General features: G+C 40.7%; 2 protein-coding genes across 2 annotated transcripts; one reads left to right on the top strand and one right to left on the bottom strand.

The window, feature by feature from the left end:
* Positions 1 to 332: 332 nt before the first annotated feature.
* sav1 (salvador family WW domain containing protein 1) lies at positions 333 to 8,633 on the top strand. Its single transcript, XM_036574615.1, has 5 exons — positions 333 to 883; positions 1,249 to 1,731; positions 5,771 to 6,041; positions 6,861 to 7,016; positions 7,501 to 8,633. Exons 1-5 carry the CDS (start codon positions 790 to 792, stop codon positions 7,712 to 7,714), a joined length of 1,218 nt encoding a protein of 405 aa, XP_036430508.1. The 5' UTR covers positions 333 to 789; the 3' UTR covers positions 7,715 to 8,633.
* Positions 8,634 to 10,017: 1,384 nt separating this feature from the next.
* atl1 (atlastin GTPase 1) lies at positions 10,018 to 23,242 on the bottom strand. The gene is made up of 14 exons (XM_036574614.1): positions 23,076 to 23,242; positions 20,939 to 21,189; positions 19,557 to 19,691; positions 19,274 to 19,378; positions 19,098 to 19,148; positions 18,489 to 18,545; positions 18,269 to 18,361; positions 17,656 to 17,794; positions 17,042 to 17,169; positions 16,692 to 16,748; positions 16,460 to 16,531; positions 14,582 to 15,013; positions 12,873 to 12,887; positions 10,018 to 11,759 (listed from the first exon to the last, which is right to left on the bottom strand). Exons 1-14 carry the CDS (start codon positions 23,107 to 23,109, stop codon positions 11,649 to 11,651), a joined length of 1,680 nt encoding a protein of 559 aa, XP_036430507.1. The 5' UTR covers positions 23,110 to 23,242; the 3' UTR covers positions 10,018 to 11,648.
* Positions 23,243 to 23,856: the final 614 nt, after the last annotated feature.

Below are 23,856 nucleotides of genomic sequence, written 5' to 3'. Positions count from 1 at the left end.
ATGTGTTGGTAGTGCAGCAGCTTTTCCTCACATTTTGAGACCAGTCTAAGAAAGGGTAAACAGTTCCCGTTAACTTTCATGAACTTGATGAACTGAGCTTTCACGGGTAGAAGCCAAACTTAGAGTGACCATTCATTTCAAACTACTGCTGCACACATTTTACCATTTTATTCTGCGAGGGTAAATATATTTTTTAAATAAGCTTTCTCTTTTCATGTGAAAATGTTGAGGTTATTATGTCAGCTCTTCGAGAGCAGAGCTGAAGTTAGAGAAACAGTCCCTGAGCCCTGTACGCGTCAGTGCTCCCACAAAGCTTTGCGGAGCAGCCTGGGAGCGCTAATGTTAAGCTAGCTAATGATAGGGGCTGGGTACGGAGCAACAGGCTACACAAGTACTACGCAACTTTGACCACTGAACTCACTTAACAGCTCAGACTACTCATTTTCTCAGTGGAGAACGAACTACATGCGTGGAGAAACTGACGCACGTTATAAAATATCTTTTTCTGACTTTTTATTTTCAGTCAGTATTAAACTAGACAAACTTTGCGCCGAGCTAACAGGCTAATGGTCTGGTTTGTTTTTGTCTCGACGCGCAGCTAGCTGGCTAGGTCGCTATGAAATGCAGTACAGAGTAACTAGCCACATAACCACGGAGGTTTGTCCGTCGGTCGCTTTAAAATGACCGCTGTACTTTCAGTTGTCCACGAACGACACGGACGATATAGTTTCCAGGATGCCATCTCCGAAGAAGTTGTTTCGCTGCATTAATGTTTGGCACTACTGAGCGATGCTCTCAAGAAAGAAAAGTAAGAACGAAGCGTCCAAGCCAGCAGAGGTCCAAGGGAAGTATGTGAAGAAGGAGACGTCCCCGCTGCTGAGAAGTGAGTAAACGAAGAATAATTCACCGAAACTTTCGCACAAGCTGGGTTAAACTGAGATGAGTTTTATTTCACTGTTGTGAAACCACACTGAACACTTCGCTTAGACTTGTTCGTATTGGCAGAATTAAGGGACGAGAGAGATGCAGGAGACTTAATTACACAGCTTTAAACAGAAAAGATCAGATCATTTATTAGGAAAAAAATGTGTGTTATAGCTACTGTGATGTTAAAACCGCTTTCTGTTGTCTTGATGACTCATTGTACAAGAATTATAATATTAATTGGGGATGATGGTGAGTAATTTGTGTTATGTGATCTGTTGAGCCCTCAGTTAACCACCCACCCCAATGCCCATTCTTCCACAGACCTTATGCCCCCATTCATCCGACATGGCCCAACGATCCCTCGGCGAGTGGAGGTGCCTTTGCCAGATGCCCCTGCAGTACCTGGTGCAGGTGCAGGTGTGTACCCACTTGGCGCAGGATCAGAGGTGGGAGCACGAAAGAGTTTTCTCCGTAACGCAGTTCCCCGGCTGCCGCATGAGGTCTCCCGCCGAGATAGCCACCGTCTGTCTGCCCCACCTTATCTTCCTCGCTCTCTCTCGGATCTCCCACATGACTACTCCTCATCCTCACCCTCCTTCATCAGTGACGGTGGGCAAATAACAGAGAATGGAGATGCAGGCCGGTACTACTATGCCCCCGAGGCATACTATGAAAGTCAGCCTCGGCGCACGCGCAGGCCTGATCACTTCCACGATGACTACAGATACTACGAGCACAGCGAACTCAACTACCGAGCACCTCCACAGTCCCAGACACCCCAGCCCCACAGTAGACCTCCTGCAGGTGAGTACACTAGCTTTACCCAACACACTGTAGTCCAGTATGACTGATAGGATAGCAGCTGAAGGAAGATAGTAATTAGGGGACACACAGACACATTACTGCAGGGGTGCCCAGCTCCAGTTCTGTGGTTGCTCACCAGAATTCTATATGTACCAGATCGTCAAATAGTCAATATGTCTTCATTCTGTTCAGGCGCCTGTCAGAAGATATGCCCACAACATGCAAAAGGAAAACATAGAAGCCCAGAGAATACTTATTGTTGTTTTTCCTTGCTATATTAAAACCACATAGAGTTGTCTGTGCCATTTTCAGTTGTGTGTGTGTTCATTTTTGCTGCCAAGTTTGGCATTTTTTACCAGCGAGAAAGGTGAAAAAGGCCCAATTGTAAATACGACTTCATTGGCTGTTCAAGTGCAATTTCCAGCTCCGAAAATTGGTATTTCCCAGCTTCCGAAGCCAACTGAGCGTTGCATTTGTTCTAAATAATAGAGCCAAGTGTGTTGAAACCGAACTCTACAGAGAAATCCAGTATGTCTGCATTAGAGATCAGCTGGAAGTTCAGAAGGTTTTGAAGATAACTTGCTCATAAGGGTCAATCCGAAAGTCTACAATAGGTAGATATTTTTTATTCATGTTTAATGTGGGAATCACTAAACAACTTCCTGCAGACAGCTGGCTAGCTCAATGCAGTCATTTTGACAAATGACATATTACTGTGACCAAAACTAAAAGGCACTATGTCCTGTAATACAGAGTTGCTCCAATTTTTATGCTGGCAGTGTCGCTACCTCATGCCTGGGTCTGTTACTAATGTGGCATCAGAGCGAACGACTACTGTGAATATTACTACTTTGGTAATGTCCAACAGCAGCAAACCTACAGCAGTCTGTTCGGAGTAAAACTGTGATATATATAAAATAGTGATAACTATAAGTTGGTGAAACTTCAGATCTTGGGTCAGATGTATGTGCGTACGTGCAGCTGTATATCTTTCCTGTGTGTGTATGCCTGTGAGCATGGTTTGCCCTTTCTGACTTGGTTCCATAAATCATTATGCAGAAAGAGCGGGATGGAGAGAGGTACAGTTTTTTAGATGCATACAGTTGAAATTTAAGTATATAGTATGGCTATAATGGTAGAGTATGTGAGGAGAGGTCAGTCCTCTGACTATTTTGACAGTAATGTTGGTATTGGTACAACTGAATAGTGATCTGTGCTGTGTATAATAGGTGTGTATGTCAGAAGGTGTTGTCATTGAGATGAGTTCAAATGTTTGTGTGTAAAAATGTGAAATGTTCTGTTGTACTTTAGTCTCCACCCAGAGATGAATAACTGACATGCCAAAAGTCATCAGCTCTGCTGCTATAAATACACGCTATACTTATCCACCTCTCTCTCCCTTTCTCTATCCCTGTCATGAAATTGTGAAGGAAAAAAAAATACTCTAGACTTTTTTTTTTTAACTTTCTTTCTCTCCTTCAGCATGCTTGAGGTGCCCCATTCTATGTTGTATTTCTTCAAGTTTTAACTGACCCACATCTATGGTCCTCACCATTTAACTCCTTGTATTTCAGGCAGAGATCAGCTGAACTGTCCTGGCAATCTACTGAACATTTACTCTTTATCAAACCCTTCAAAATTGTGTTGTGTTGTGCAGTAGTGAGTAGTGACAACATCATCCTGTACAGGGTGGAGGGTCTGTGGAGTTAAAACCCATGAGATAAAACATCTTAGAAACAGTGTGATGTTAAAGCACCACTCTCTGTAAAACTGAACATTTTCCAACTCTCACTAGCATAAAAAGAGAAAAGATATTTTGCCATTTAACTGTGATGCATCAGTCCAACATACCGAATCGGTATCAGCACTGATGTTAACCTTTTGAAAAGTACTGACTGTTGGCCAGATATGACCGATCCACATCCATTGTTTTTTTATGATATTTCATGGTAGACATAAAATTGAAACAGTGTAACTTTATAAACCTTCAAGTAAAATATTATTGAAACCTTTGCACAATCCTAAAAAGAATATTGGTGCTTGGTGATGCAGTACATTAGCGTCTGCTGAATATTTATGTTTGTTAGTACAAAGCATGAGTGCCCTAATAGAGCCCTAGTATCTGAAAAAGTTGGATTGGAGCATCTCTACTATTTGGACTGTTATCTTTGATGATGTCATTGTGAGAGACATCCTAACTGACATTAAGTGTGAAACATTCCAAGAACACAAGTTCTCATGTCGTTGTGCAGCTGTGTCCAGATGTGCTAGCCCTGACCTGAATTTGATATTCTGTTCCCTCTCCACATTTCAGTCTTTAGAAATAAAGATGGTTAAGATTTGTTTAGGAGTTGAGGAGTGTAGGACAGTTTTTGATGAACTACTGTCAAGGGGTGGGCTAACACACACACTCTCACCTACATGTCATTTGTACTCCTAGTGTGAGTTTTGTTCTTTGTCCCGACAGTAACGTGTGTATAACTTTTAGAGCAACTTTTTTTACCTGCTCAGGTATTTGCATTTACACAGTCGTGCCCTTGTGCATTGGGGTTACTGTAAACCCCACTAAGCGAGAAGCAGTCGTCTGTAAAATACAGAAGAGCTACAGCTCTATTAGACTATTCCTGTTACATTATAAAGTTTAGAGTTGTGCATGTGCAAGAGAGTGTGTGGTTAATACTGCACTTGTGTTTAGTATTGTTCAGTACAATAGCATTTGTTTTCTATAAATGGTAACTCTAGATTTGAGGGTTAAGCAGCTGCTACAGCCAGTCTCCACTGCCACATCTTTCTTTAGTTCCTCGTGGATTGGAATTAGCCGCAAATGGTTCCAAATACTGAGGAAAGAGAATAGGATTTAACTGCTATGTGTCTGGGTGTTAGAGAAAGAAAGAATGTTGTACTTTTGCAGTAGGAGGAGGAGAGGAGTGAATCTGCGCATGGTTTTCTTCACATTCCAGCCCTGCCTAAGACACACACACACACTTACACATACTCACACAAATATGCTCATTGACTTACACTCGGCTGTCTCACTCAGCTGCAGAATTTACCATCATTAGAAGAAGATATTTCAGAGTAAGGGCCACTGAAATCACATTTTTGTCCCATGTTCTTTTTTTCTTGCTGTGTCTGTACAGTGTGTTTCACCACCTCACACTGATCGAGTGTGCAGTAGTGATAGTAATTCACAAGGTTTGGGCAGGATTCCCTCAGCTGACTATAAGCTGACACATACACTCCCAGTCTCTCCCCATCTCTTTCTCTTTTTCTTTCTTTTTCTTTCTGTCTTTTTCTCTTTATATCAGAATGATGAGAACATTCTTTCTCAGAAATGGCACTGACTCCCAGTGGATATGGACACACACACATTTTTTCCCTCTCACTCGCTCACTTACTCACAATATTGTCCCCATGGAGAAAGCTACAGTATCCCAAAACAACCCAAAATGCAGCAAACATCAGCAGATGTTAAAATTGACTGCAGTTGTAGCTCTGCTGTAGCCAAAATAGTCATAGTTGATGACACTCAAATATCCAGACATTTTTACTAAGGCACAATGACAAGAAAGAAAGAAAAGGAGAGTGCCACATTCTTGACAGTGTACAAATTTTAAAGAGAGGTTTAGAACAATATGTTTTGTTGTATTTTTTTCCTTACTGCTTTTTCAAATTGTTCAGTGTTTAATGTAAAGTCTCTGCAAATCATACCTCTGGAAATGAGAGCCAAGTTCAGAAGATATTGAGCTGTTTTCTTCTTTATTTATATAAAATTAGAGTTTTCTTTATTTCTGTAAAATTACTTTAGAAGCATGTGGGGAAGTGTTAACTTCAGTTGTAGTATTAAGCACCAGTAGTACAGTATTTACCATTTTTTTTCTCTTTCTTTCTCCCTCCTTTCTCTCAAAATAAAAAATGCTGAGCATGACAATAGATAGATAGATATACTGACAGCATTTGTAACTCATTAACGCGCATCTCTACTCATATTGCACTGCAGATATTACGTTTTTGTTATATGTATTTTTGTTTTGTGTAGCTATTGGACGCATGCAGGCAAAGTCTCTTGGTAATCTTACGAGTTTGAGTGGCGAGGAGACGCCCCTTCCACCTGGCTGGACAGTTGACTGGACAATCCGAGGCCGGAAGTATTACATCGATCACAACACAAACACCACTCATTGGAGCCACCCACTAGAGAGGGAGGGCCTTCCACCTGGCTGGGAGAGGGTGGAGTCAGCAGAGTTTGGAGTTTATTATGTTGACCATATCAACAAACGTGCTCAATACAGGCACCCCTGTGCTCCCAGGTTTGTGTGTGTGTGTGTGTGTGTGTGTATGTATGTATGGGCAGGCGGGTGAGTTGTCTCCTACTCGCCAGTCTGGCGCCTGTGTGGAAGTGTTGTGTGTTTAAGGATGTAAAAGTTCTAGGTTGCAGCATCGCACTGTCGCTGTCCAAAGAAAAACAAGTATCTCCACAATAGTAACTGTACAGGAGAAGGCAAAACATTGTTTTCAGTGTAAGTTTATGTAAAGAGATTTTATTCCAAACAATTTTGGACCATTTGTGTTGGTCCGTCAATCATGAAAATGACACAATGTGAAGGACGTGCTGTGCTTGAATGGTGTAGAAAAGGAACAAATAGGAGAAAATAGAGGTCTATGTTTTTGTTTTGACACTGTTTTTCATATTATATGCATTTTATATATATATATATTGTGTGTGTGTGTGTGTGTGTGTGTGTGTGCGCATGCGTGCGTATAGATATAAATATATATAAAGATATCATGCTCATTCAAGGTTAGCATAGACTTCTTCAACCTCTAAGATTGGTATTGCTGGTATGCAAATAACTTGCAAAGATGAAAGGAGCTTTAATTACATTTTGTAGGCTTATAATACACTGCTGGCTCCTCTACCAACAGGAATGTGTATTCTGTTCCCTGAGCTCAGCCCACTAATTGCATAGGACACCTTTCAAGCTCTGCTAGGCCTTCAGATGCTTACATTATATTGCTTTAATTTTTACTTTAAAAGTAACACCAAATTTGGACCTTAGTGCTTCTGAAGAATGTTTTCTCCTCACTCTGATGTGTCTTATTCATTTTCCTTCTGTCCTGGCCCCCAGTGTCCCACGCTACGACCAGCCCCCACCCCTTCCACCACCCATCACTTACCAGCCACGCCCTCAAGAGCGGAATCAGCCAGTCCTGGTCCCTGCTAACCCTTACCACACTGCCGAGATACCAGACTGGCTGCAGGTCTATGCCAGAGCACCCCTAAAGTAAGTTTTATGTACACACACATCAAGTACTCTTACAGTAGTAGAACTGTACCCATTGATTCTTTCTGAAGGCCCCCCCAAAAGGCATTAAAAATAACGGTTTTCCAGACAGACACTTTCAGTGCTGTTTTCATAAATATCCTCTATTCTAGGTTAAAGCTAATAGTTCTCTTAAGGGAACCCAAACAGATATTTCATGATATTGCCTTAAAGCAAAACCAGCTGACAAGCTCTTTGATACTTACAAATTGGCCAATGGTAAGTTTAAAGGGAGTAGCACACTTCATGTAAGTGGTCTAATGGGAACAGTGCAGCAGCAGGGGGAGAGAGAGGTAAAAAGGGATTAATTTAATCTTACTAAAGAGGCCATAGAGTCATGGTGAGCTGGGTCATCACATTCTGATCTTGAAAGTCCCTCAGTTTTTTACCCAGAGTCCAATGCATGTCAAGCCATATCATGGTGTTCCTTTATTTCTTAACTCAGATATGACCACATCCTGAAGTGGGAGCTGTTCCAGCTGATGGATCTGGACACGTATCAGGGCATGCTGAAGCTATTGTTTATGAAGGAACTGGAACGCATCGTTAAATCATACGAAGCGTATCGCCAAGCACTGCTCACTGAACTCGATATACGCAAACAGCGCCAGCAGTGGTACGCTCAGCACACAACCAAAAACTTCCCTCAGAACATGTGAGCTGCAGCAGACAGCATCCCCTGACAACACGCACCCATCACCAAGCCTGATGACAATCTCTGCCTAAATGTGTGCCTTAGCAGCATATTATGTCCAGCTGCCAAACGTGATATACGCAGAAACACTTCACCGTACACTACATGCTTGGGCATACAGATATAGCATTGAGACTGTACAAGATTTAGAAGCAGAACCACACACAAATGAGAAGAATACTGTAAACCACAGCAACTTGCTTCTGCCTGTAACCATGCACAGATTTTAGCCATTTTATTGCTTCTGAATGATTGAGAGAGCAGCCGAACTCTTCCATGTGTGCTGATGCACGCAGGTGTGTGTAGTGCCTAGAAAGCTTTATAGCACAAAGACCACCAAAGCTGGCCTAGTGAGCACTGCTCTAAACCTTTTACATTAAGATTAGACACTACAGTGCCTTGTCTACAGTCCTTTTGTTGAGCTGTATCTGAACTAGCTCTCTTTTCTCTTACACAGGCACACATACGTACAGGCAGCTGTCCTCTTTTTTCCTGTCTGAAGTGTCTAATAATCTTATATGCTCCTCTGTTCAGCATGTGTAGCCACTCAGCCTGTAGCCAACACTCTTCTGCCTGCAGCCAGTGGACAATGAGGTTTTATATATGAATTTCTCCTGACAATGACAATCCAGCATGCTCTGTATGTAGGAGGTTTGTGAATTTTTCTAAAGGAATATGTCTTTATTTAAAGACTAATTTCTCGGGCAGAAGCATCACGTGTGATGCAGGGTGAGTGTGAGCTCTTCCAGCTCATGGCATTATTTTGAAATACTGTTTCTTCTTTATATATATGATATCTATTTTTCCCTGTATAATGAAATTATATATAAACATATACACTACTAGCAACCTTTTGGTGCTGAATTACACAAAGATTTTTGTAATGTTTGTGTGTGTGTGTCTGTGTGTGTAAGTAAGAGCATGTTTGATGCTTTATGATATCGGAATCATATCAGGACCAATGGATATGTGCTTAAGAAATCAGCTTCAGGCAGACGTTTAGATTTGGCTGATGTTTTAAACCCATATCTCATGATGCTAAAATTACTGAAATTTGTTCATTTTACTGCACCTGTAATTCCATAGAAATAAGTGTTACATTTCTCTGTAATCCTAATCCTAGTAGATATAGTCCCAATTCTACATTTCATAAATATTTATGCATCGGCATCGACAGATATGTACTTTGGCCCACGATTCCCATATCGGTGCATCCCAGACATTCATATCTGTATCATGTGGCATTAATCTCAGATTTTAAATTCTGTTTGAGATACATGCTGCTTGGTAACCCAGCTGACTACTACCTGACCTCAGAGCTCTGTGGTAAACTCACACATCCTGCCAGCTTCCGAGTGTGTGTGGAGCTCACTTTTGAACTAGAAATAGACACAAGCATCATAGGAGTATACCATTGTAGTCTTGAGTATGGCTTTGCAATGAAATTGTCTGAGAGGAACTTTTAATATTGTAACACTGCAAAAAAAAAAACTGAACCTTGCACATTCCTTTTATACTGAGTTTTATCATGTTGACCCAAATTCAAAGACGGGTTATGACTCTTGTGCCATGGGAATGGACCACATGGTAGTTTCATGATTAGGACAAAATTGTTGGTACAACTTTCTCCTTTCCAGGGACAGTTAATTATAGTTTTTCTAGAGCAACAACATACAGCCTTATCCCTAGGGCCAGTGTGGCTGCAGAATTTCATTCCAAAACATCAGGACCACACGTGATCAGTTATTTGACTGAGACCAGTTGATAAAACAAGTAGAATCAGGTGTGCTCCTGCTTGATTGGAAGGAAAACCAGCAGCCACTCTGGCTTTTTCTGGATAAGATTGAACAGCTCTGATATACAGTGTATTCTATCCTTAAAGCGTCTAATGACAAACAGGCTTTTTCTCTATGTTGAGGTAAATATTATCTTAGTAAATTATTTTTAGGCTGGATTGTCTGGGCCCGATGTGGCACTGTGCCCAAGGTAACTATTCTCAACTCAATTCAGGGTCACTTTTGAGCCATTAGGTGAAGACTGGAAGAGACCCAACCCTGCACCGTTGATGGGGAAGGTGGCTTCTTTAGACATACTCATTTAATACCACAGAAAGCTATCTGCAGTTATTCTTATCAAATGGTCTATGAAAATTTAGTTGAAAACACAGTCTTCAGCTACTCTTTGCTCACATCAGGCTTTGGAAACCCACAACACTTTGCACTGTATCCAGGCTTAATATTCACATAGTTCAGCTCAACAGCACCAATATAGATTTTAAACATGTAATATTTTATTCTTTATAAATAGCACTGAATTCAACATAAAACAAGACACTCGTTACAAAATAAAACAACAATTAGTATGAGCGTAGCCCAGCAAGGAGAGTGTGTTCCTTGGTCATCAGCACAGTCTCTGCTTTGTCCTTTCAGCGCTGTGTGAATGTGGATGGATGGGAATATTTTATGTACAACAGGAGGAGCAGAAGTGCACGAGTTTATGATGAGTCATAGTGAAGGAAAAAAAAGTGAAATGTGATGATTCTACAATGCTGGCTGGCTGTTCCTCAGGCTGGAACCCCTGTGCCAGGCTGGACATGTATAGGATGAGCTTAACCTCATTTACCACGACACCTATTGACTGGACTTGACCAGATTTGGTCAGCAGGACACCTTTAACTTAACCATGCTATATCACCAGCACACCTATAGACTCAACATCACTCAGTCAACAGGACACACGTAAACTTAACCTCATTTGCCAGGACACTGATGGCTTTGACTTAAATTTGCAGAGGGTAAGATGTTAATGATAAGTGTTCAGCTGAAGAAACCTGGCTGATGATGGCCAAGCTTTTTTCTAGTAGAAGGATCCTGTGGGGCTTTTATCTGCTTTATTTTTTTGGTGAACATGCAACATGTTACCAAATAGATGATTTTGTTAACAATAATGTGGGGCTTACACTGCTGGAGTTAGTTAAACGCAGGTACCTCACTATTTAAAATGCATGCTAATACAGGCCCTGGTTAAAAAATTAAAACCTGACGTCATAAAATGGGGAGAGACTTATAAGACCGGGAACTGGAGACGACTAGACTTGAGTGGCAACGCTAAATGATACCTAAAATATGGTTAAACAAAGTCATGTACAATATGTACAATATTGAGGCTTACATTAGTGCAACATAAGGAATTTAATGGCAGAGTTGCAGAGAGATATTGTGTAAAAAAAAAACATAGATAAAATAAAACACTTGCCACATTTACCCCCTACACTTTTAAGCTCATTTCCTAGGAGACATCAGGTGTCTCAATGTAGAATTTCCCGATTAAGTCATTGAGGAATCCCGACAGGTTATCAGTTTTGTTCCAGTTCACCTCTCAGCAAACCTAAACCAGCAAGCACTTTGGAAGCTGCAATAAAACGAAAATGTGAACTGGTTAGAGATCGGCAAAGACTAGACTGGGAACTGTCCTGTGCAACTTAAAAACAATGCGATACTAGATGAGACTAGAAGCAGCCACGCAGGACTTGAGTCAGCTTAGCTGGAGCAGTGATCATCTCGGCGGAGTTAAGTCTTGGACTCGTGCTCGTGCTGCCTGGAGCACCTGGGTGCCCACTCCTCACCATCTGGCTCGCCAGCTGAACTGTTAGTGGCAGGCGTTGCTATGGCAACCGAATCTGACATTTGCTCCTAATGCAGCAGTAATGTGATTTTTTTCTGTCCTCTCCTTCTCCCAACCTCTCTCTCTCTCTCTCTTCTCTCTCAATATACTGTCACTTGGACAATCCAAAAAAACTCAACTGTGCTATGGCCAGAGCATCAGTGCAACAGAGTGGGTGTACATTTGAGCCTGTGTTTGTGTGTGTGTATGTGCGCGTGCTGCGTATGTGCGTGTGGTCAGTTTCTCTTCTTGTCCTGTTCAGGGTGTTGGTCAGACTGGTGTCCGGGAAACGCGTGGTTATAGAGTTGCCTGTGACTGGCTGCCACATTATACAACTTATACAGAGCCTGTGAGAGAGGAAGAGAGAAGGATAAAGTGAGTGGAATGAAAACATTAGTATTGGGGCTGCCATTATTGATTAAATTAATAATCTAGTGATTATTTTGATAATCAGTTTTTTTATTTGTTATTATTCAGTTAAGTCTGTTTTTATTCACTGAACAATAACAAACTGTGCTGTAACAAAAATAAAGGAGAGATGGCATGTTAACACTTTATTCTTTCTGATAGCACACCAATATATATATATATATATATATATATATATATATATATATATATATATACACACACTGTGTGTGTGTGTGTGTATATATATATATATATATATATATATATATATACTGATCAGTCATAACATTAAAACCACCTCCTTTTTTCTACACTCATTGTCCATTGTATTAGCTCTATGTACCATATAGGTGCACTCTGTAGTACAATTACTGTAGTCCATCTGTTTCTATGCTTACTTTGTTGGTCCCCTTTCACCCTGTTCTATAATAGTCAGGACCACCACAGAGCAGGTATAATTTGTACAAGGTGTTGTACTTAAAGAAGTGGTCGGGCGGTTTGTGTGTGTATATATACACATCTAGGCTGACATTCAAGATTTCAAACTACTCAAATACACTACTACCCCCAGGACGAAATACACAGCTAACATTACATCACACAATGTAAGTGTGTGCTATTTCAGGCTAAATTTAGGACTAGGTGAATTGGGCCTTATTCACTAATGTCTTCCAAAGTTTTTTCTTAAATTTATTCTGGAGAAACGTCCTAAGAAAAAGTCTCAGATACATGACGTGTTATTACACCGCAAAATTGTGTGCACCTTTGTGCTCTTGAGTGTGTGTAGATTTTGTTCTTACCTAAGAACAAACCCCAAATAAGAAAACACTGGTGAATGTCAGAATCTTTGTGAAAACTGCATAAGTGGATTTAAAAAAAAATTTGCATGCACTACTGCATTGCCATTTAATTGAGAATGTAAGTTGTAATCTGTGATTGTTCAAGAAATTAGTTTAACTGATTAATCATGTCAGCCCTAGTGCATGTTAATCTTGGCTTAACAGAGGCATCTGTTTGTGTACAGGTTCAGGCCTGTGCATGCTCCTTACCTCATTAGTGCTTCCCTAAGATAAAGAGAGAAAAACAAAAACAGGAGAAAATGAATTCTGCAGTGTCCACTGGATGTGCATACTGATTACTGAGGTAGAAATGATATACAATGTTGAACTATGTTTGTAGTATGAGGAGATGAGAGTTAGTCACAACAAGGGTTACATTTTGTTGTTTGTGTTTCCAACTCAGGGTTACACCAGATGTTTTTTTTTTCTTAGTTGGAAGCTTGTAATTTCAAGGTAACTGGACAGCTGCATAACATTCCCAAAATTACCATCACCCTCTGGTGGTGAACAAGATGCATTCTCTTCAAAGGAGATATTCCAACTGATCATTTCACAATTTCTGCACAACTAAATGCTTGAGATGTAAACAAAGTCATTCAAAATGGGTTGATGTGAAATGCTCCATTTTAGAGAAACTTAGAGTCAGAATTGTTCACGGTGGTGGTGATCAGAACCAGACCTTTGAGGAGTGTTATGCCTCTAAAAGCTACCTCACAGAGCTATTACATGAAGTGGTTACAAATATGCTGCCTGATTCCTGAGACATTGTTTTATAATAGTTCTGAGACAAGGTTTTGGCCTAAAATCCATTCATGTCAGAGAGCTACATGCAGGGCGTTGAGGGGCAAAATAGTACCCAAAGAAAACTTTTTTTTTTTTCAGATCAATATTAAATATAAAAACTCAAAACACACATGTAGGTTCACTAATCATTTTAAATAGCAAATAAAATGGTTATATTTGCACTCTAGACAATGCAACCCCTGGTTCCTATCATCACCACTGTAAAGAAATCCAAGATGCCAATTTCCCCATATCATAAGAACCATACCATAAACCACGTTAATAACTTGGTTTACTTCTCAACCACCTCAATTAACCAATTATTCAGATATAATCAGTGGAATTCCCCATTTGAGGGTTGCAAACCTATGTACTGACAGTTATCAGTGCCTCTATCGCTTTGTTTATCTTATCATTCATCTTTTATCAATCTTCTCAAGGAAAGAGCGCCAATTTAAGATCATATTTACCAGTCATATTCAACAACACAAGAATAGTAACAGAAGAGAGATGATCCAAGATCAACATTCCTGGCCTCAGTTTATGATTAAAAGCAAAACAAAATTTCATTATGGCCTACACCGTCTCTCTTTTTATACCAATATATTGTCTGTCCAAAGAAAAACAAGTATCTCCAAAATGGTAACTTTACAGGAGAAGGCAAAAACATTCTTTACTTTTAATGTAAGTTAAGGCAAGGAGATTTTTGTCGAAGCAGTTCTGGAGCATTTCTGATGGACTATTCATCATGAAATTTTCTCACAATGTAAAGGGCATCTGGTGTGCTCAGATGATGTACAAAAATGAAATGGAGACAGCAACATTATGCACTGCCCATCAACAGTTTGCCTTCTTTCTCATTGCTACTTCTCAATTGATTATGGAAAAAGACATTTGTGAACATGAAGTTTTGTTGATGTGAATCAGTTATTTCCTAATCATTTGTGTGTATTTTGCAACACTCAGCTTCATGTTCCTCAAATTGTCTTCTGTGGTAGGAAGAGTACATTTTGCCTAGATGGCTTGCCAGTTTTCTTTGTCAGACCATGTTTGCTTGTTCAAACATAGTGTTTAGCACCTGCTTTAAGATGCTTCCAAGAGTTTGTAATATAAAAGTTACAGTGAGGTCAACTCACCTGGTCCCATAGTGCTCCTGCCACCTGGTCAATGACGGCGCCGAGTTCACGGTACTCTCCAGAATAGCGGATGTAGGCCCAGGTGCAGAGCGTGATGAGGGCAAAGCCCAGCACCATGTTACACACGCTGGCGATCACGTCCACACCCACGAAGCCTGTGATCCCTGCCGACACGTACATAACAAAGATGACCACGAAGAGCGTGGCGGGCGTGCGTGCGGCATGGAAGATGTTTTTGGAGTCGTTGTGTTTGATATACTGCACAAACAGCTCATCTATCTCTGCTTCCAGCTGCAGCAGGTAGCGGCGACTGAACTCCTCCCCACCCATCTTCTTTACCCCGCGGAACACGGCCAGCGCCTCCTCACGGATCACAGCATGACGAGCCTGAAGCTCATTCGGAGCCAGAAACGGCCGGTCACCACCACTCACCTGACAGACACAGAGGGAGGAGAAAAGGAAGCATAGGTTAGGCCTGTCACAGTTACTTGAGCAGACCATGATCATTCTAACAATATGTTCACGTTGCAACAAATAAACTGGGAATTAGGTGCATTTTCATCTGCTGAGTTGGGGCAAATATACAAGGTTTGTACTGTTTAATTTCATATGTTTGAGTTTTCAATAATAAGGTATAATGCATTTAATGCGTTTTAGTCCAACAAGTTGCTGTTTCACCAGAGATTTTTTTAGGTATTCAGAGTAGCTCTAGTTTTGCAAACATCCGCTACACTGTAATATTATGATACCCTGTTTTATGTGATGTTCGTACAGCTTTTTAAGTGCATTATTGGTCTGAGCGCTTTCATGGCTCACAGTAAACATTACATTGCTATTCTTTCATATTAATGTGCTGTCTAAAATACCGAAGGTCTACCACCTCACCCAAACGTATGGAAGTCTGAGGCATACCAAAGACATGATGTGCATTAAATGGGCATTCTAGCCTAAAAAAGCATTTAGCATTATACATTATTTGCTGTTTTATGTAAAACTACAGTGCAGCATTGTGTCCCTAAGCTACATCAACAGAATTCATCATTTTGTATGTTTTTTTGTGCTGTTGCCCAAGGTACTCTTATTATAATATCCAAATATGTATTTGATAAATACATAATATAACTGTAAAGAATCCCCCTCCCTCTGTCATAAAGAAATCCTGCCTGTTAGCAAAGCCACTGATGTAAATGCTAATAAACACAGGCGTGATATTCGTCTTCCTAGCTGCAGCATCAGGTATCTGGCTTCCCTCTGCATTAGCCAGCTGGCAAGAAAAAATAAAAGCATTTCTAACAGCCCGGCCTCAAGTATCTTCCCCAATGCAGTGGTAATTTTTCATTTGTATAAGTTCCTCCCACCTTCAAGATACAAAGGGGTTTTCCTAGTCTTTAAACCGTAAAATCATGCTGTAGAGACTACTGCAGCACCATTGTAGGATTCAAATACCGTCATTTGCAAAAGTTTGGCTGCCCCTGATCAAGTTATGTCTTTTGTTGATTGTTGATTTGTCGATTAAGTGAAAAGAAGTACACATATCCTCTACAGAAAACATACTTCTGCACATTTTAATGCACCATTACTGTTTATTTGCTGGATCTAGCATATTGGGGAAAAAAACAGATTTGGGCCTGTGCAAAACTTATATATATAATTTCTTTTTCTAAGATGTTAAAACTCAGCAAAAACAGAAATCGTGCACTAAAATGTGCAAAGTAATTCCATATTTACTCTGTAGAGAATGTTTTTCTTAATATAATATTGTAATAATCTTGTAAACCATGATAAAATGTTCAGTAATTATTGCAATAATTTATTTGCAATCAGTGTTTATATTGGCACATGCCTAATGTACAGCTCTTTCTCTTGCAGATTTCTCACCTCCTCCATCTTTCTGTTGTACAGGTCTTTAGCTGCAGCTACAGCTGCAAGGTTATTCGCTTCTGCAGTGGCCTGCACACAAACACCACAGAATACAGTCCGATCATCACAGAATAATACTGAACACAAGCACAGCTGCACACAAATGCAGCACTACCACAATCAGATACAAGAACATGTACTTGTACAGCATATGTAAGGGTTCTAGTATGTGTTAAAGGTGGGACAGTACCTGTAACATGGATTTTGGGTGAGGCAGCTCTTCCCCCTGGTAAATCTTTATGTATGCCTGGAAAGAACCAAAGTTCATATCACAGATTTTGTTTTAGGACTCACATATAAACACCTTGTACTTTTGTTTAATCATGTAGACGACCATGCTACTGCTTTACAGGCCCAACTTTATAGTGCTTATAATCCTTTTTCATACATCTAGTGCTATATAGTATATATAAATACAGCATATATATGAAGTGTTATGATCTAGTGTTGTCTATATGTTGGAATAAGGCTGAACAGCTGTTTCTCAGCTCAAAGCTTTTCTCCGGCATCCCTGCTGTGGTGTTATAATACTTTACTTACTTTAAAGTACTCCAGCAGGCCTCTACAGGTGATTTTGCTGCCATTGATTTCTTTCACGTCCAGGTTTTTGGGACCGAGTAACCATGGCACCAGCACCTGCAGGTTACTGATGAATTCTTGATCGATTTCTAAAATGCAAATCTTTTATTTAGAGATCAGTTCTCCCAGTTATCTGAACACTTGCAATGGTCATAGAGTTCATTTTTAATTGTCTGATGGTCATGTTCTGAGCTTAAAGTAAACTTAAACTAACTAAAATGTAACTGATTGGCCAAAACATGTCTGATGTCCAGATTTTCCTTCTTCTTTAGTGCTCAAACTTTGAGGCTAACATTGCTAACAAAAACTAGATATCAACAGATATCCACATCTTTCCTATAAATACATCCCCAAAACTTTTCTCAAGTCATTCAAATGGTACATCGAGGTCTTTATTAAGGTCACACAGACTTGCTGATGTGGTTAGGGCACAGTACAACTTGCTGTGAACAATAAAAACAAAACTTTGCAGCTAAATGCAGCAGGGCAGCCATTATAGCCAACAGCCTGTGAAATTAAGAACTCTTGTGTCTATGTACACATTTGTGTAAATATGTGTGATCGTGTAAGCAAACCCTTCAGTCTGCCGTCAAAGTGAGGGTTGGTGGCAACTTTGAGGCCAGGATGGGGCATAAGGAAGCAGGAGATGTTGGTGAAGCAGGAGTGAATGTGCTTCCTTACGTTCTGCAGCTCTTCATGCTGGTTCTCTGAAATCTACACGTGTACAGACATAGTATTAGTACATACACTAAACAAAACATGACACTATGCCACAGAACAAATGCAAACAGTGCTAGGTACATGACAATTAACTATGCTAGTCATTTTCCAGTAGCTGTCTGTAGTTTCACTATCACCAACTATTAAGTATTACTTTAAAATAGTAACAAGTTACCTTGATCAATGCTACTTGTGACATTATGACTAGACTAAACTGGGTGGCCCTATTATTATAGTGATATTAAATATCATTAAGCAATAAAACTTCAGACAGTAAACTTTTCTCTTCCTTTAGTTTCAGCATTGCTGGACAAAACTAGCTTCCCCAATACTGCATATGAAGGAAGAACGAGGTGTTCTCTATTCGCAGCACAAATTTAGTCACGGTTCTGGCCCATGACATGGACTGAGTCAGTCTGATCTGATGAGTTACCACACATAAACAGTGACCCTGAGGAGACCTCCTACCTTTAGCCTTTTCTCCAGGAACTTCATCCCTCCTTCCTGACCGTAGGGAAACTCATATGGAAAACTCCAATCTCGAACCAAGAAAATCATTGACTGGAAAAAAAAGAAAACAGAAAACATTTGGCTTGTGAAGTATCAGTCTAGTTTTATCTCTTTCACACATCAAACATCCACCACAGTTGAAACTGACTCTTTAAATGTGATGGATTACAACAAGTACCTGGAATGGTTTGAGGAATGTTTCCTCCATGGCCAGTCTGCCATATTCGGTAAAGAGCTACAGAAAAGACACACACAGTAAGGTCAGACAGATCAGTCTCCTGCAGATATGTTGCCAAAGGGAGTCCTGTTGCCTTTATGTTTCCCTCTGAGGCTCCATTTTACAACTTGCCAAGATGTGATTACATGTTCAGGCTGTGCAGTTCCCTTGAGGCTATAACAATTGTTCTATTTTTTTAAAAAGGTATCTGCTCTATAAAACAGTGCCTAGTCTACTTATTGGTGTTTATTCTGTGACACATCACAGCTGACATGATAAATATACTGAATATTACATAAAATTTAGCTCTATGTTTATATACTATAAGGGGTACTGGTCATGACACATTGCAATTTGGAAGTTTAGGCATCACAATTCTATGTGACATGGCAAGATATTTTTATTTTTGACCTGGAAAGGCCCAGTCATGAAGTGCAACAGCACATGAAGGTTGTCAGCTTTCATCTGAACATTCTAGCTGAAGAGGCAGCACAAAGACAAAACTGCTGCTGTTTTTAAAACAGCACTGTGAGCATTTCAGTACAGGTCAGAGGCAGAATGGCCCTGTACCTGCAGGTGCTGTAAATCATCCTCCTGAATGTTCTGAGATATATTATACACCTGGAGAGAGAGAGGGGAGAGGAAAGAGACAAAGACATCAGCACTTCTGTCAGTGTGCGTCATGTTTACTGTGAGAGTGTTTAACATGACCGTGAATGTTGCTTTGTGTGTGAATTCTCAGTTACCTGCATGGAGCTGATCATAGTACTGAGTGCGAATACGGTAGCTGAGTCTCTGAGTGTGGACTGGCTGTCGAATGTTCCCTGGGTGTCCATCAACAGCACTGCCACCTGCAGGTCAAGCATCCAATAAAAATTTAGCCAGAACAGTCACAATCTGCAGTAAAATTATAAACGCTTCACAAAGCAAACAGAAAGTCATACTATATATGTGTATTTATGTGGGAGTATCAACATACAAGGCTAAAGAACGTGAGTGGATGATTGTGTCACTGTGTTTGTGTCACACCTTGGTGCCATCTGGTTTGTCCACAAGAAAAACTTCACTCCAGATCTGGATGCCGGTGGTTTCTCTCTCAGACCCTCCTCTCCAGGAGAAGCCAGTCAGAGGCTCATCAGGTTCCCCCAGCCAGTCCTCACCTGCCTTAAATACAAACATACAGTTTTTATATTTGCACACACCTCTCACACATACACATTATGCACTGTATATAATTATAAGTGCCTCACAGAAGCATACAGATTATACGCATTACATAATCCAGAGGTTCCCATGGTCAGTCCAGGGGACCCCACGCTCTGTACAATTTTGTACTTCCCTACTCTTAACACAGGACAGGGCATGAAAAGCTACTTACTTGAATCAGATGTGTTAAATGAAAGAAAGCACAAAAATCTGTAGACTGTGGGGTCCCCAGGACCATGGTTTCCTGTGTGTAACTTTAGTATAACAAGTGTAATAGTATGGATATTTGTTTCATACACCAAACACAATAAAACAGACTCTTGGAGGGCTAGAGGATGGCAGAATTTAGTCGTTCCCCTGCTCAAACACACATGCCCAGTTTTAGTATTAAAACACTACTATTGTGATTATATTGCTACATGTTGTGGTTACTGTAGTTGCAATAAAAACACAATAATATGACATTGCTAAAGACTATTTTTAATTAAAATAATTGACCTTTGTTGGATTATAAATATTTTTATTCAAGTACCCACACAAGATCAGTATTGCAAAGGGAAATGTCACAAGAACAATAAACAACCTGTAATGTGCAGCCCTGTTTAATAGCTTTACTAGAGCAGTGAAGTCACTATACCATGCTGGACTCTGGCCTTCAAAGACCTAAGCTAGGCACCCTTGCACTAAATCAATACATGAATAACTCATGAGTAACTCACTGAGGGCAATAATCTGACATCACATCTGATATTACAGGAAGTCATCATCTCATTAGCACTTATTAGAATCACTCTCGATCTAAGACTCACTCTCTATACTTTCTGTTTCCCTCGAGTTTATCCCTGTAGACCCCCTGCTTATTATTTAGTTGTTCACTGTCACACAAAAAAACTTAAATCTCCATTTTTGTCATTTTTTTACTGTAAAAACTCTTATTTGAAACCTCTAGTTAGCCTAACTTCCAATGCTTTTTCATTCTCTTGTAGTAAAGCTACCTTCTTGGAGATTTGAGGTTTTGTTCTGACAGTGACAAAACACTGTGAATTATACAGTAACTACTACAAAACTAATATGTAAATTATGAAGGTATGGAAGTGAGAAACTGAAGCGTAGGTCCACATACAGGTTCTTAGGGTCCTGGAAACAGCTTTAAGACTAACTAACCCTGAACCTCAATAAACTGACAGAAGGATTGGTCATGTTACCTGGTTGTACATGTAGCGCAGCATGAAATCCATGAGGAAAGACTTGCCCTTCCGGAAAGCCCCAGCAACAGAGACGGCGACCACCTCTCTGTCTCTGAGCTCCTCAGCCAGCAGGATACGACTCAGCGCCGTCTCATCCAGCTCAAACGAGTGGTCATCTTTCACCACCAACACCTGCACCGGCCGAGCCCTGGTGTCCGGCTCCTCATCTTCAGAGCTCCAGTCATATACATTCTTATCCACAAATGACCCTGTAACACACATACATATTTTTAAAAAATAAAAGAAACATTCGAGGCCAATGTGGAATTAACATTAATGACAGATTAATGATTAAGGTCACATTCTGAAGTGCTACATCACAGCACAGTCTGTTTTTCCTCTGCCCACTCCTGTCTAAACTGTGGAGGTGACTATGATAATATTATTACATTGGAGCACTTGTGCCAGTGTTACAGTGCTGCCAGCCCGATGACATCCCAGTGCAACCCCTCTTTTGTCTATCTATTAACACGGAATTCCATCTGACACATGGATTATGCATGAATATGCCCTGACATGAACAGGGACCATGAGTGTTTAAAATCAATGTGAAATGAAAATCAAAATTCTTTTAACCTTGTTAGTTAGTACCTTATGTCATTGTGCACCAGCAGCCAGGGAAAAGTAACATTAACTATCAATATGATGTTTGACCTCCTTCTCCCACCCTACCTATCATCAAGCGAGCTAGCTCAGAGACCCTCCCTAAGACCAGTGCATTATGATTACAAATTCACAAAGAATGGCTTGAACTGAATGATTTTATTAATGCAGTAACAGCTGCCCCCGGGGCAGCGTCTTGGTTGTAAGCCTTGCTTTCGTTTTTCCTTATACTGACTGGTCTCACTTCAGCCTCACAAGAGAAAGGAGAGACTTATTGCATCCTTTTTTGTCATCAAACTTTCAAACAACACATAGCAATAGAAGGTAGAATGATCCAACTGGCCAGTCTCCCAGAACCAAATTAAGGCCTGTGTCTAGACTACATGGGATTTAATATGGAGAAACACCTCTAACATTGCTATTTATTCCAAAACTAGGTTTAATTCACATCTAAAGAACCCCTCTCCATGAGAATATAGAGCAATTCTATAATTCCACAATCATCACTACTAAAATAGTCACACTAAATCACCGTGATATCAGTGCAAGTGTGATATTATGTAATGAGAGATGTGATACATTGGAGATTCTGTCCAGTTGGACAGACACACTCAGGCTCATCACGGCATTAGCATTAACACGGTGCCCACACCACGGTGAATTATTCACACCCTAATCCATTCTCTTGTTTCTTGTGACCCAGTAGATCTTTCTCTGTCTCTCTTTCTCTATGCACACTCACCCCGGCCTAGCTCAGAGTAACAGGCCAGGAACGCACACATACACGCCCAGGAACATCTTGTGAGGCAGCATCTCCTCACGTCATCATTTGTTGGGTATGTAAAGAGCCAGTGCTGCTGTATGTAGGTCACCGCTGCTCTCCATCGTTCATCCATAAACTTTAAGACGTTCCTCACACATTCCTGCATGTCCACGGGATTAGAGACATTTTTAATGCGCAACAGCTTGAGTGTTACAGCGACCAGCAACGAGGCAGCAGTGAGATGAGAACGGATTGATCATGCGAGAAGATATGATATTATAAAAGGAGCTTTACTGTGGCCATATCTTGGTGCAGAGCCCTAATCCCGTTAAGAAACGGAGCCTCACGTGACGCACAGTCTGGACTTTCACCCAATTCGTTTCACTGTAAATGACTCGCACGTTTAATACTGTTTTTTTATATACCAGCGCAGCAGGCATGGTGTGCTCAGGCACAGAGGCGCTGCATTCACATGCAGACAGGGAATAAACAACCCCATATGACACCGGGCTGTGGGTGAAGCACGCAGGGCTGTGGCTCCGTACATCACTGTACCAGCAGAAAAAAACAAACCACAATATCACGCCCTGTTTCTGCACCCACTGCTGCTCGGCCCTTTCCACAGCGTTGTGCCCAGCGTTAACAAATAATACACACACACACAAATGCCTCGAGGCCACGTCTGTCCAGGACATTCATTCGTAGGTGGGCTTTTAAACGGACACTTACCCCAGCTGTCCCTGTCCTTTTTATCCCGGACCATGGCGAACGGAATGGCGCGTAGCGTTAGCAGCGCTCGGATTTAATCAGCGAGCATGAAGCCAGGAGGCCGGAAAGGCAACACCGACGATGATGCTCGGAGAGTCTGTGGAGAAGGAGAACGCCTCATTCTCATCTGAGACGAAGAGGGCAACGCCACGTTCAGCCGCTAGAGGGGGCAGCGCGACCTCACTGAACTACCACTTCGATCCAATAAACTTGAGTTCTGTGTGCTAACACACTGTGTAGTGCTGGACGTTTGATTTGGCCCACCAGAAAGTTACCCTAACCCCGCTTCTCACTCAGTGAGAGAACAAACGCATTTTTATGCTATATTACTATAACTTTATGCTATAAATAACTCCTACTTTTCTTTAAATGTATTTTTTGAGTATATTAGTAACAGCATATGTGTATTCTTTAAAAAGTACTTTTAAAAACCTACCCATCTTTATTTGTAAATGTTTTTTTGACCCTCAGCCCATCACAAGCATTGCATTTCTCCCAAGACAAAAAGTCAGGGGACCCCTGATTGCATTACATTACAATAAGATGCACAATGCACTTAGTCCACCTGTCAAGATTGTTAAACTGTTTTGTATACTGATACACTTCTGCTCCATTCTAGTAAGACCAGTGTGAATCTGCTAGTACTAAGTACTGGTACCTAAGTACCAGTACTAAGTTAAAAATAATTTAATGAAACGGATAGTTATTAAATTTAATTGGCTGCCATACTCGACATATACAC

The sequence above is a fragment of the Colossoma macropomum genome, unplaced genomic scaffold (genome assembly GCF_904425465.1).
Source record: "Colossoma macropomum unplaced genomic scaffold, Colossoma_macropomum, whole genome shotgun sequence".
Classification (NCBI taxonomy): Eukaryota; Metazoa; Chordata; class Actinopteri; order Characiformes; family Serrasalmidae; genus Colossoma; species Colossoma macropomum.
Note: the sequence above shows the minus strand (reverse complement) of the source record. Positions and strands in the feature narration are given on the sequence as shown.

Coding starts and splice junctions, on each gene's coding strand:
- sav1 (XM_036574615.1), top strand. CDS start 790: ATGCTCTCAAGAAAGAAAAGTAAGAACGAAGCGTCCAAGCCAGCAGAG. Junction 884..1,248: donor GACGTCCCCGCTGCTGAGAA/GTGAGTAAACGA, acceptor ATTCTTCCACAG/ACCTTATGCCCCCATTCATC. Junction 1,732..5,770: donor CCACAGTAGACCTCCTGCAG/GTGAGTACACTA, acceptor TGTTTTGTGTAG/CTATTGGACGCATGCAGGCA.
- atl1 (XM_036574614.1), bottom strand. CDS start 23,109: ATGGTCCGGGATAAAAAGGACAGGGACAGCTGGG. Junction 16,749..17,041: donor GCCTGCTGGAGTACTTTAAA/GTAAGTAAAGTA, acceptor GGTTCTTTCCAG/GCATACATAAAGATTTACCA. Junction 15,014..16,459: donor ACAACAGAAAGATGGAGGAG/GTGAGAAATCTG, acceptor TGTGTCTGTCAG/GTGAGTGGTGGTGACCGGCC.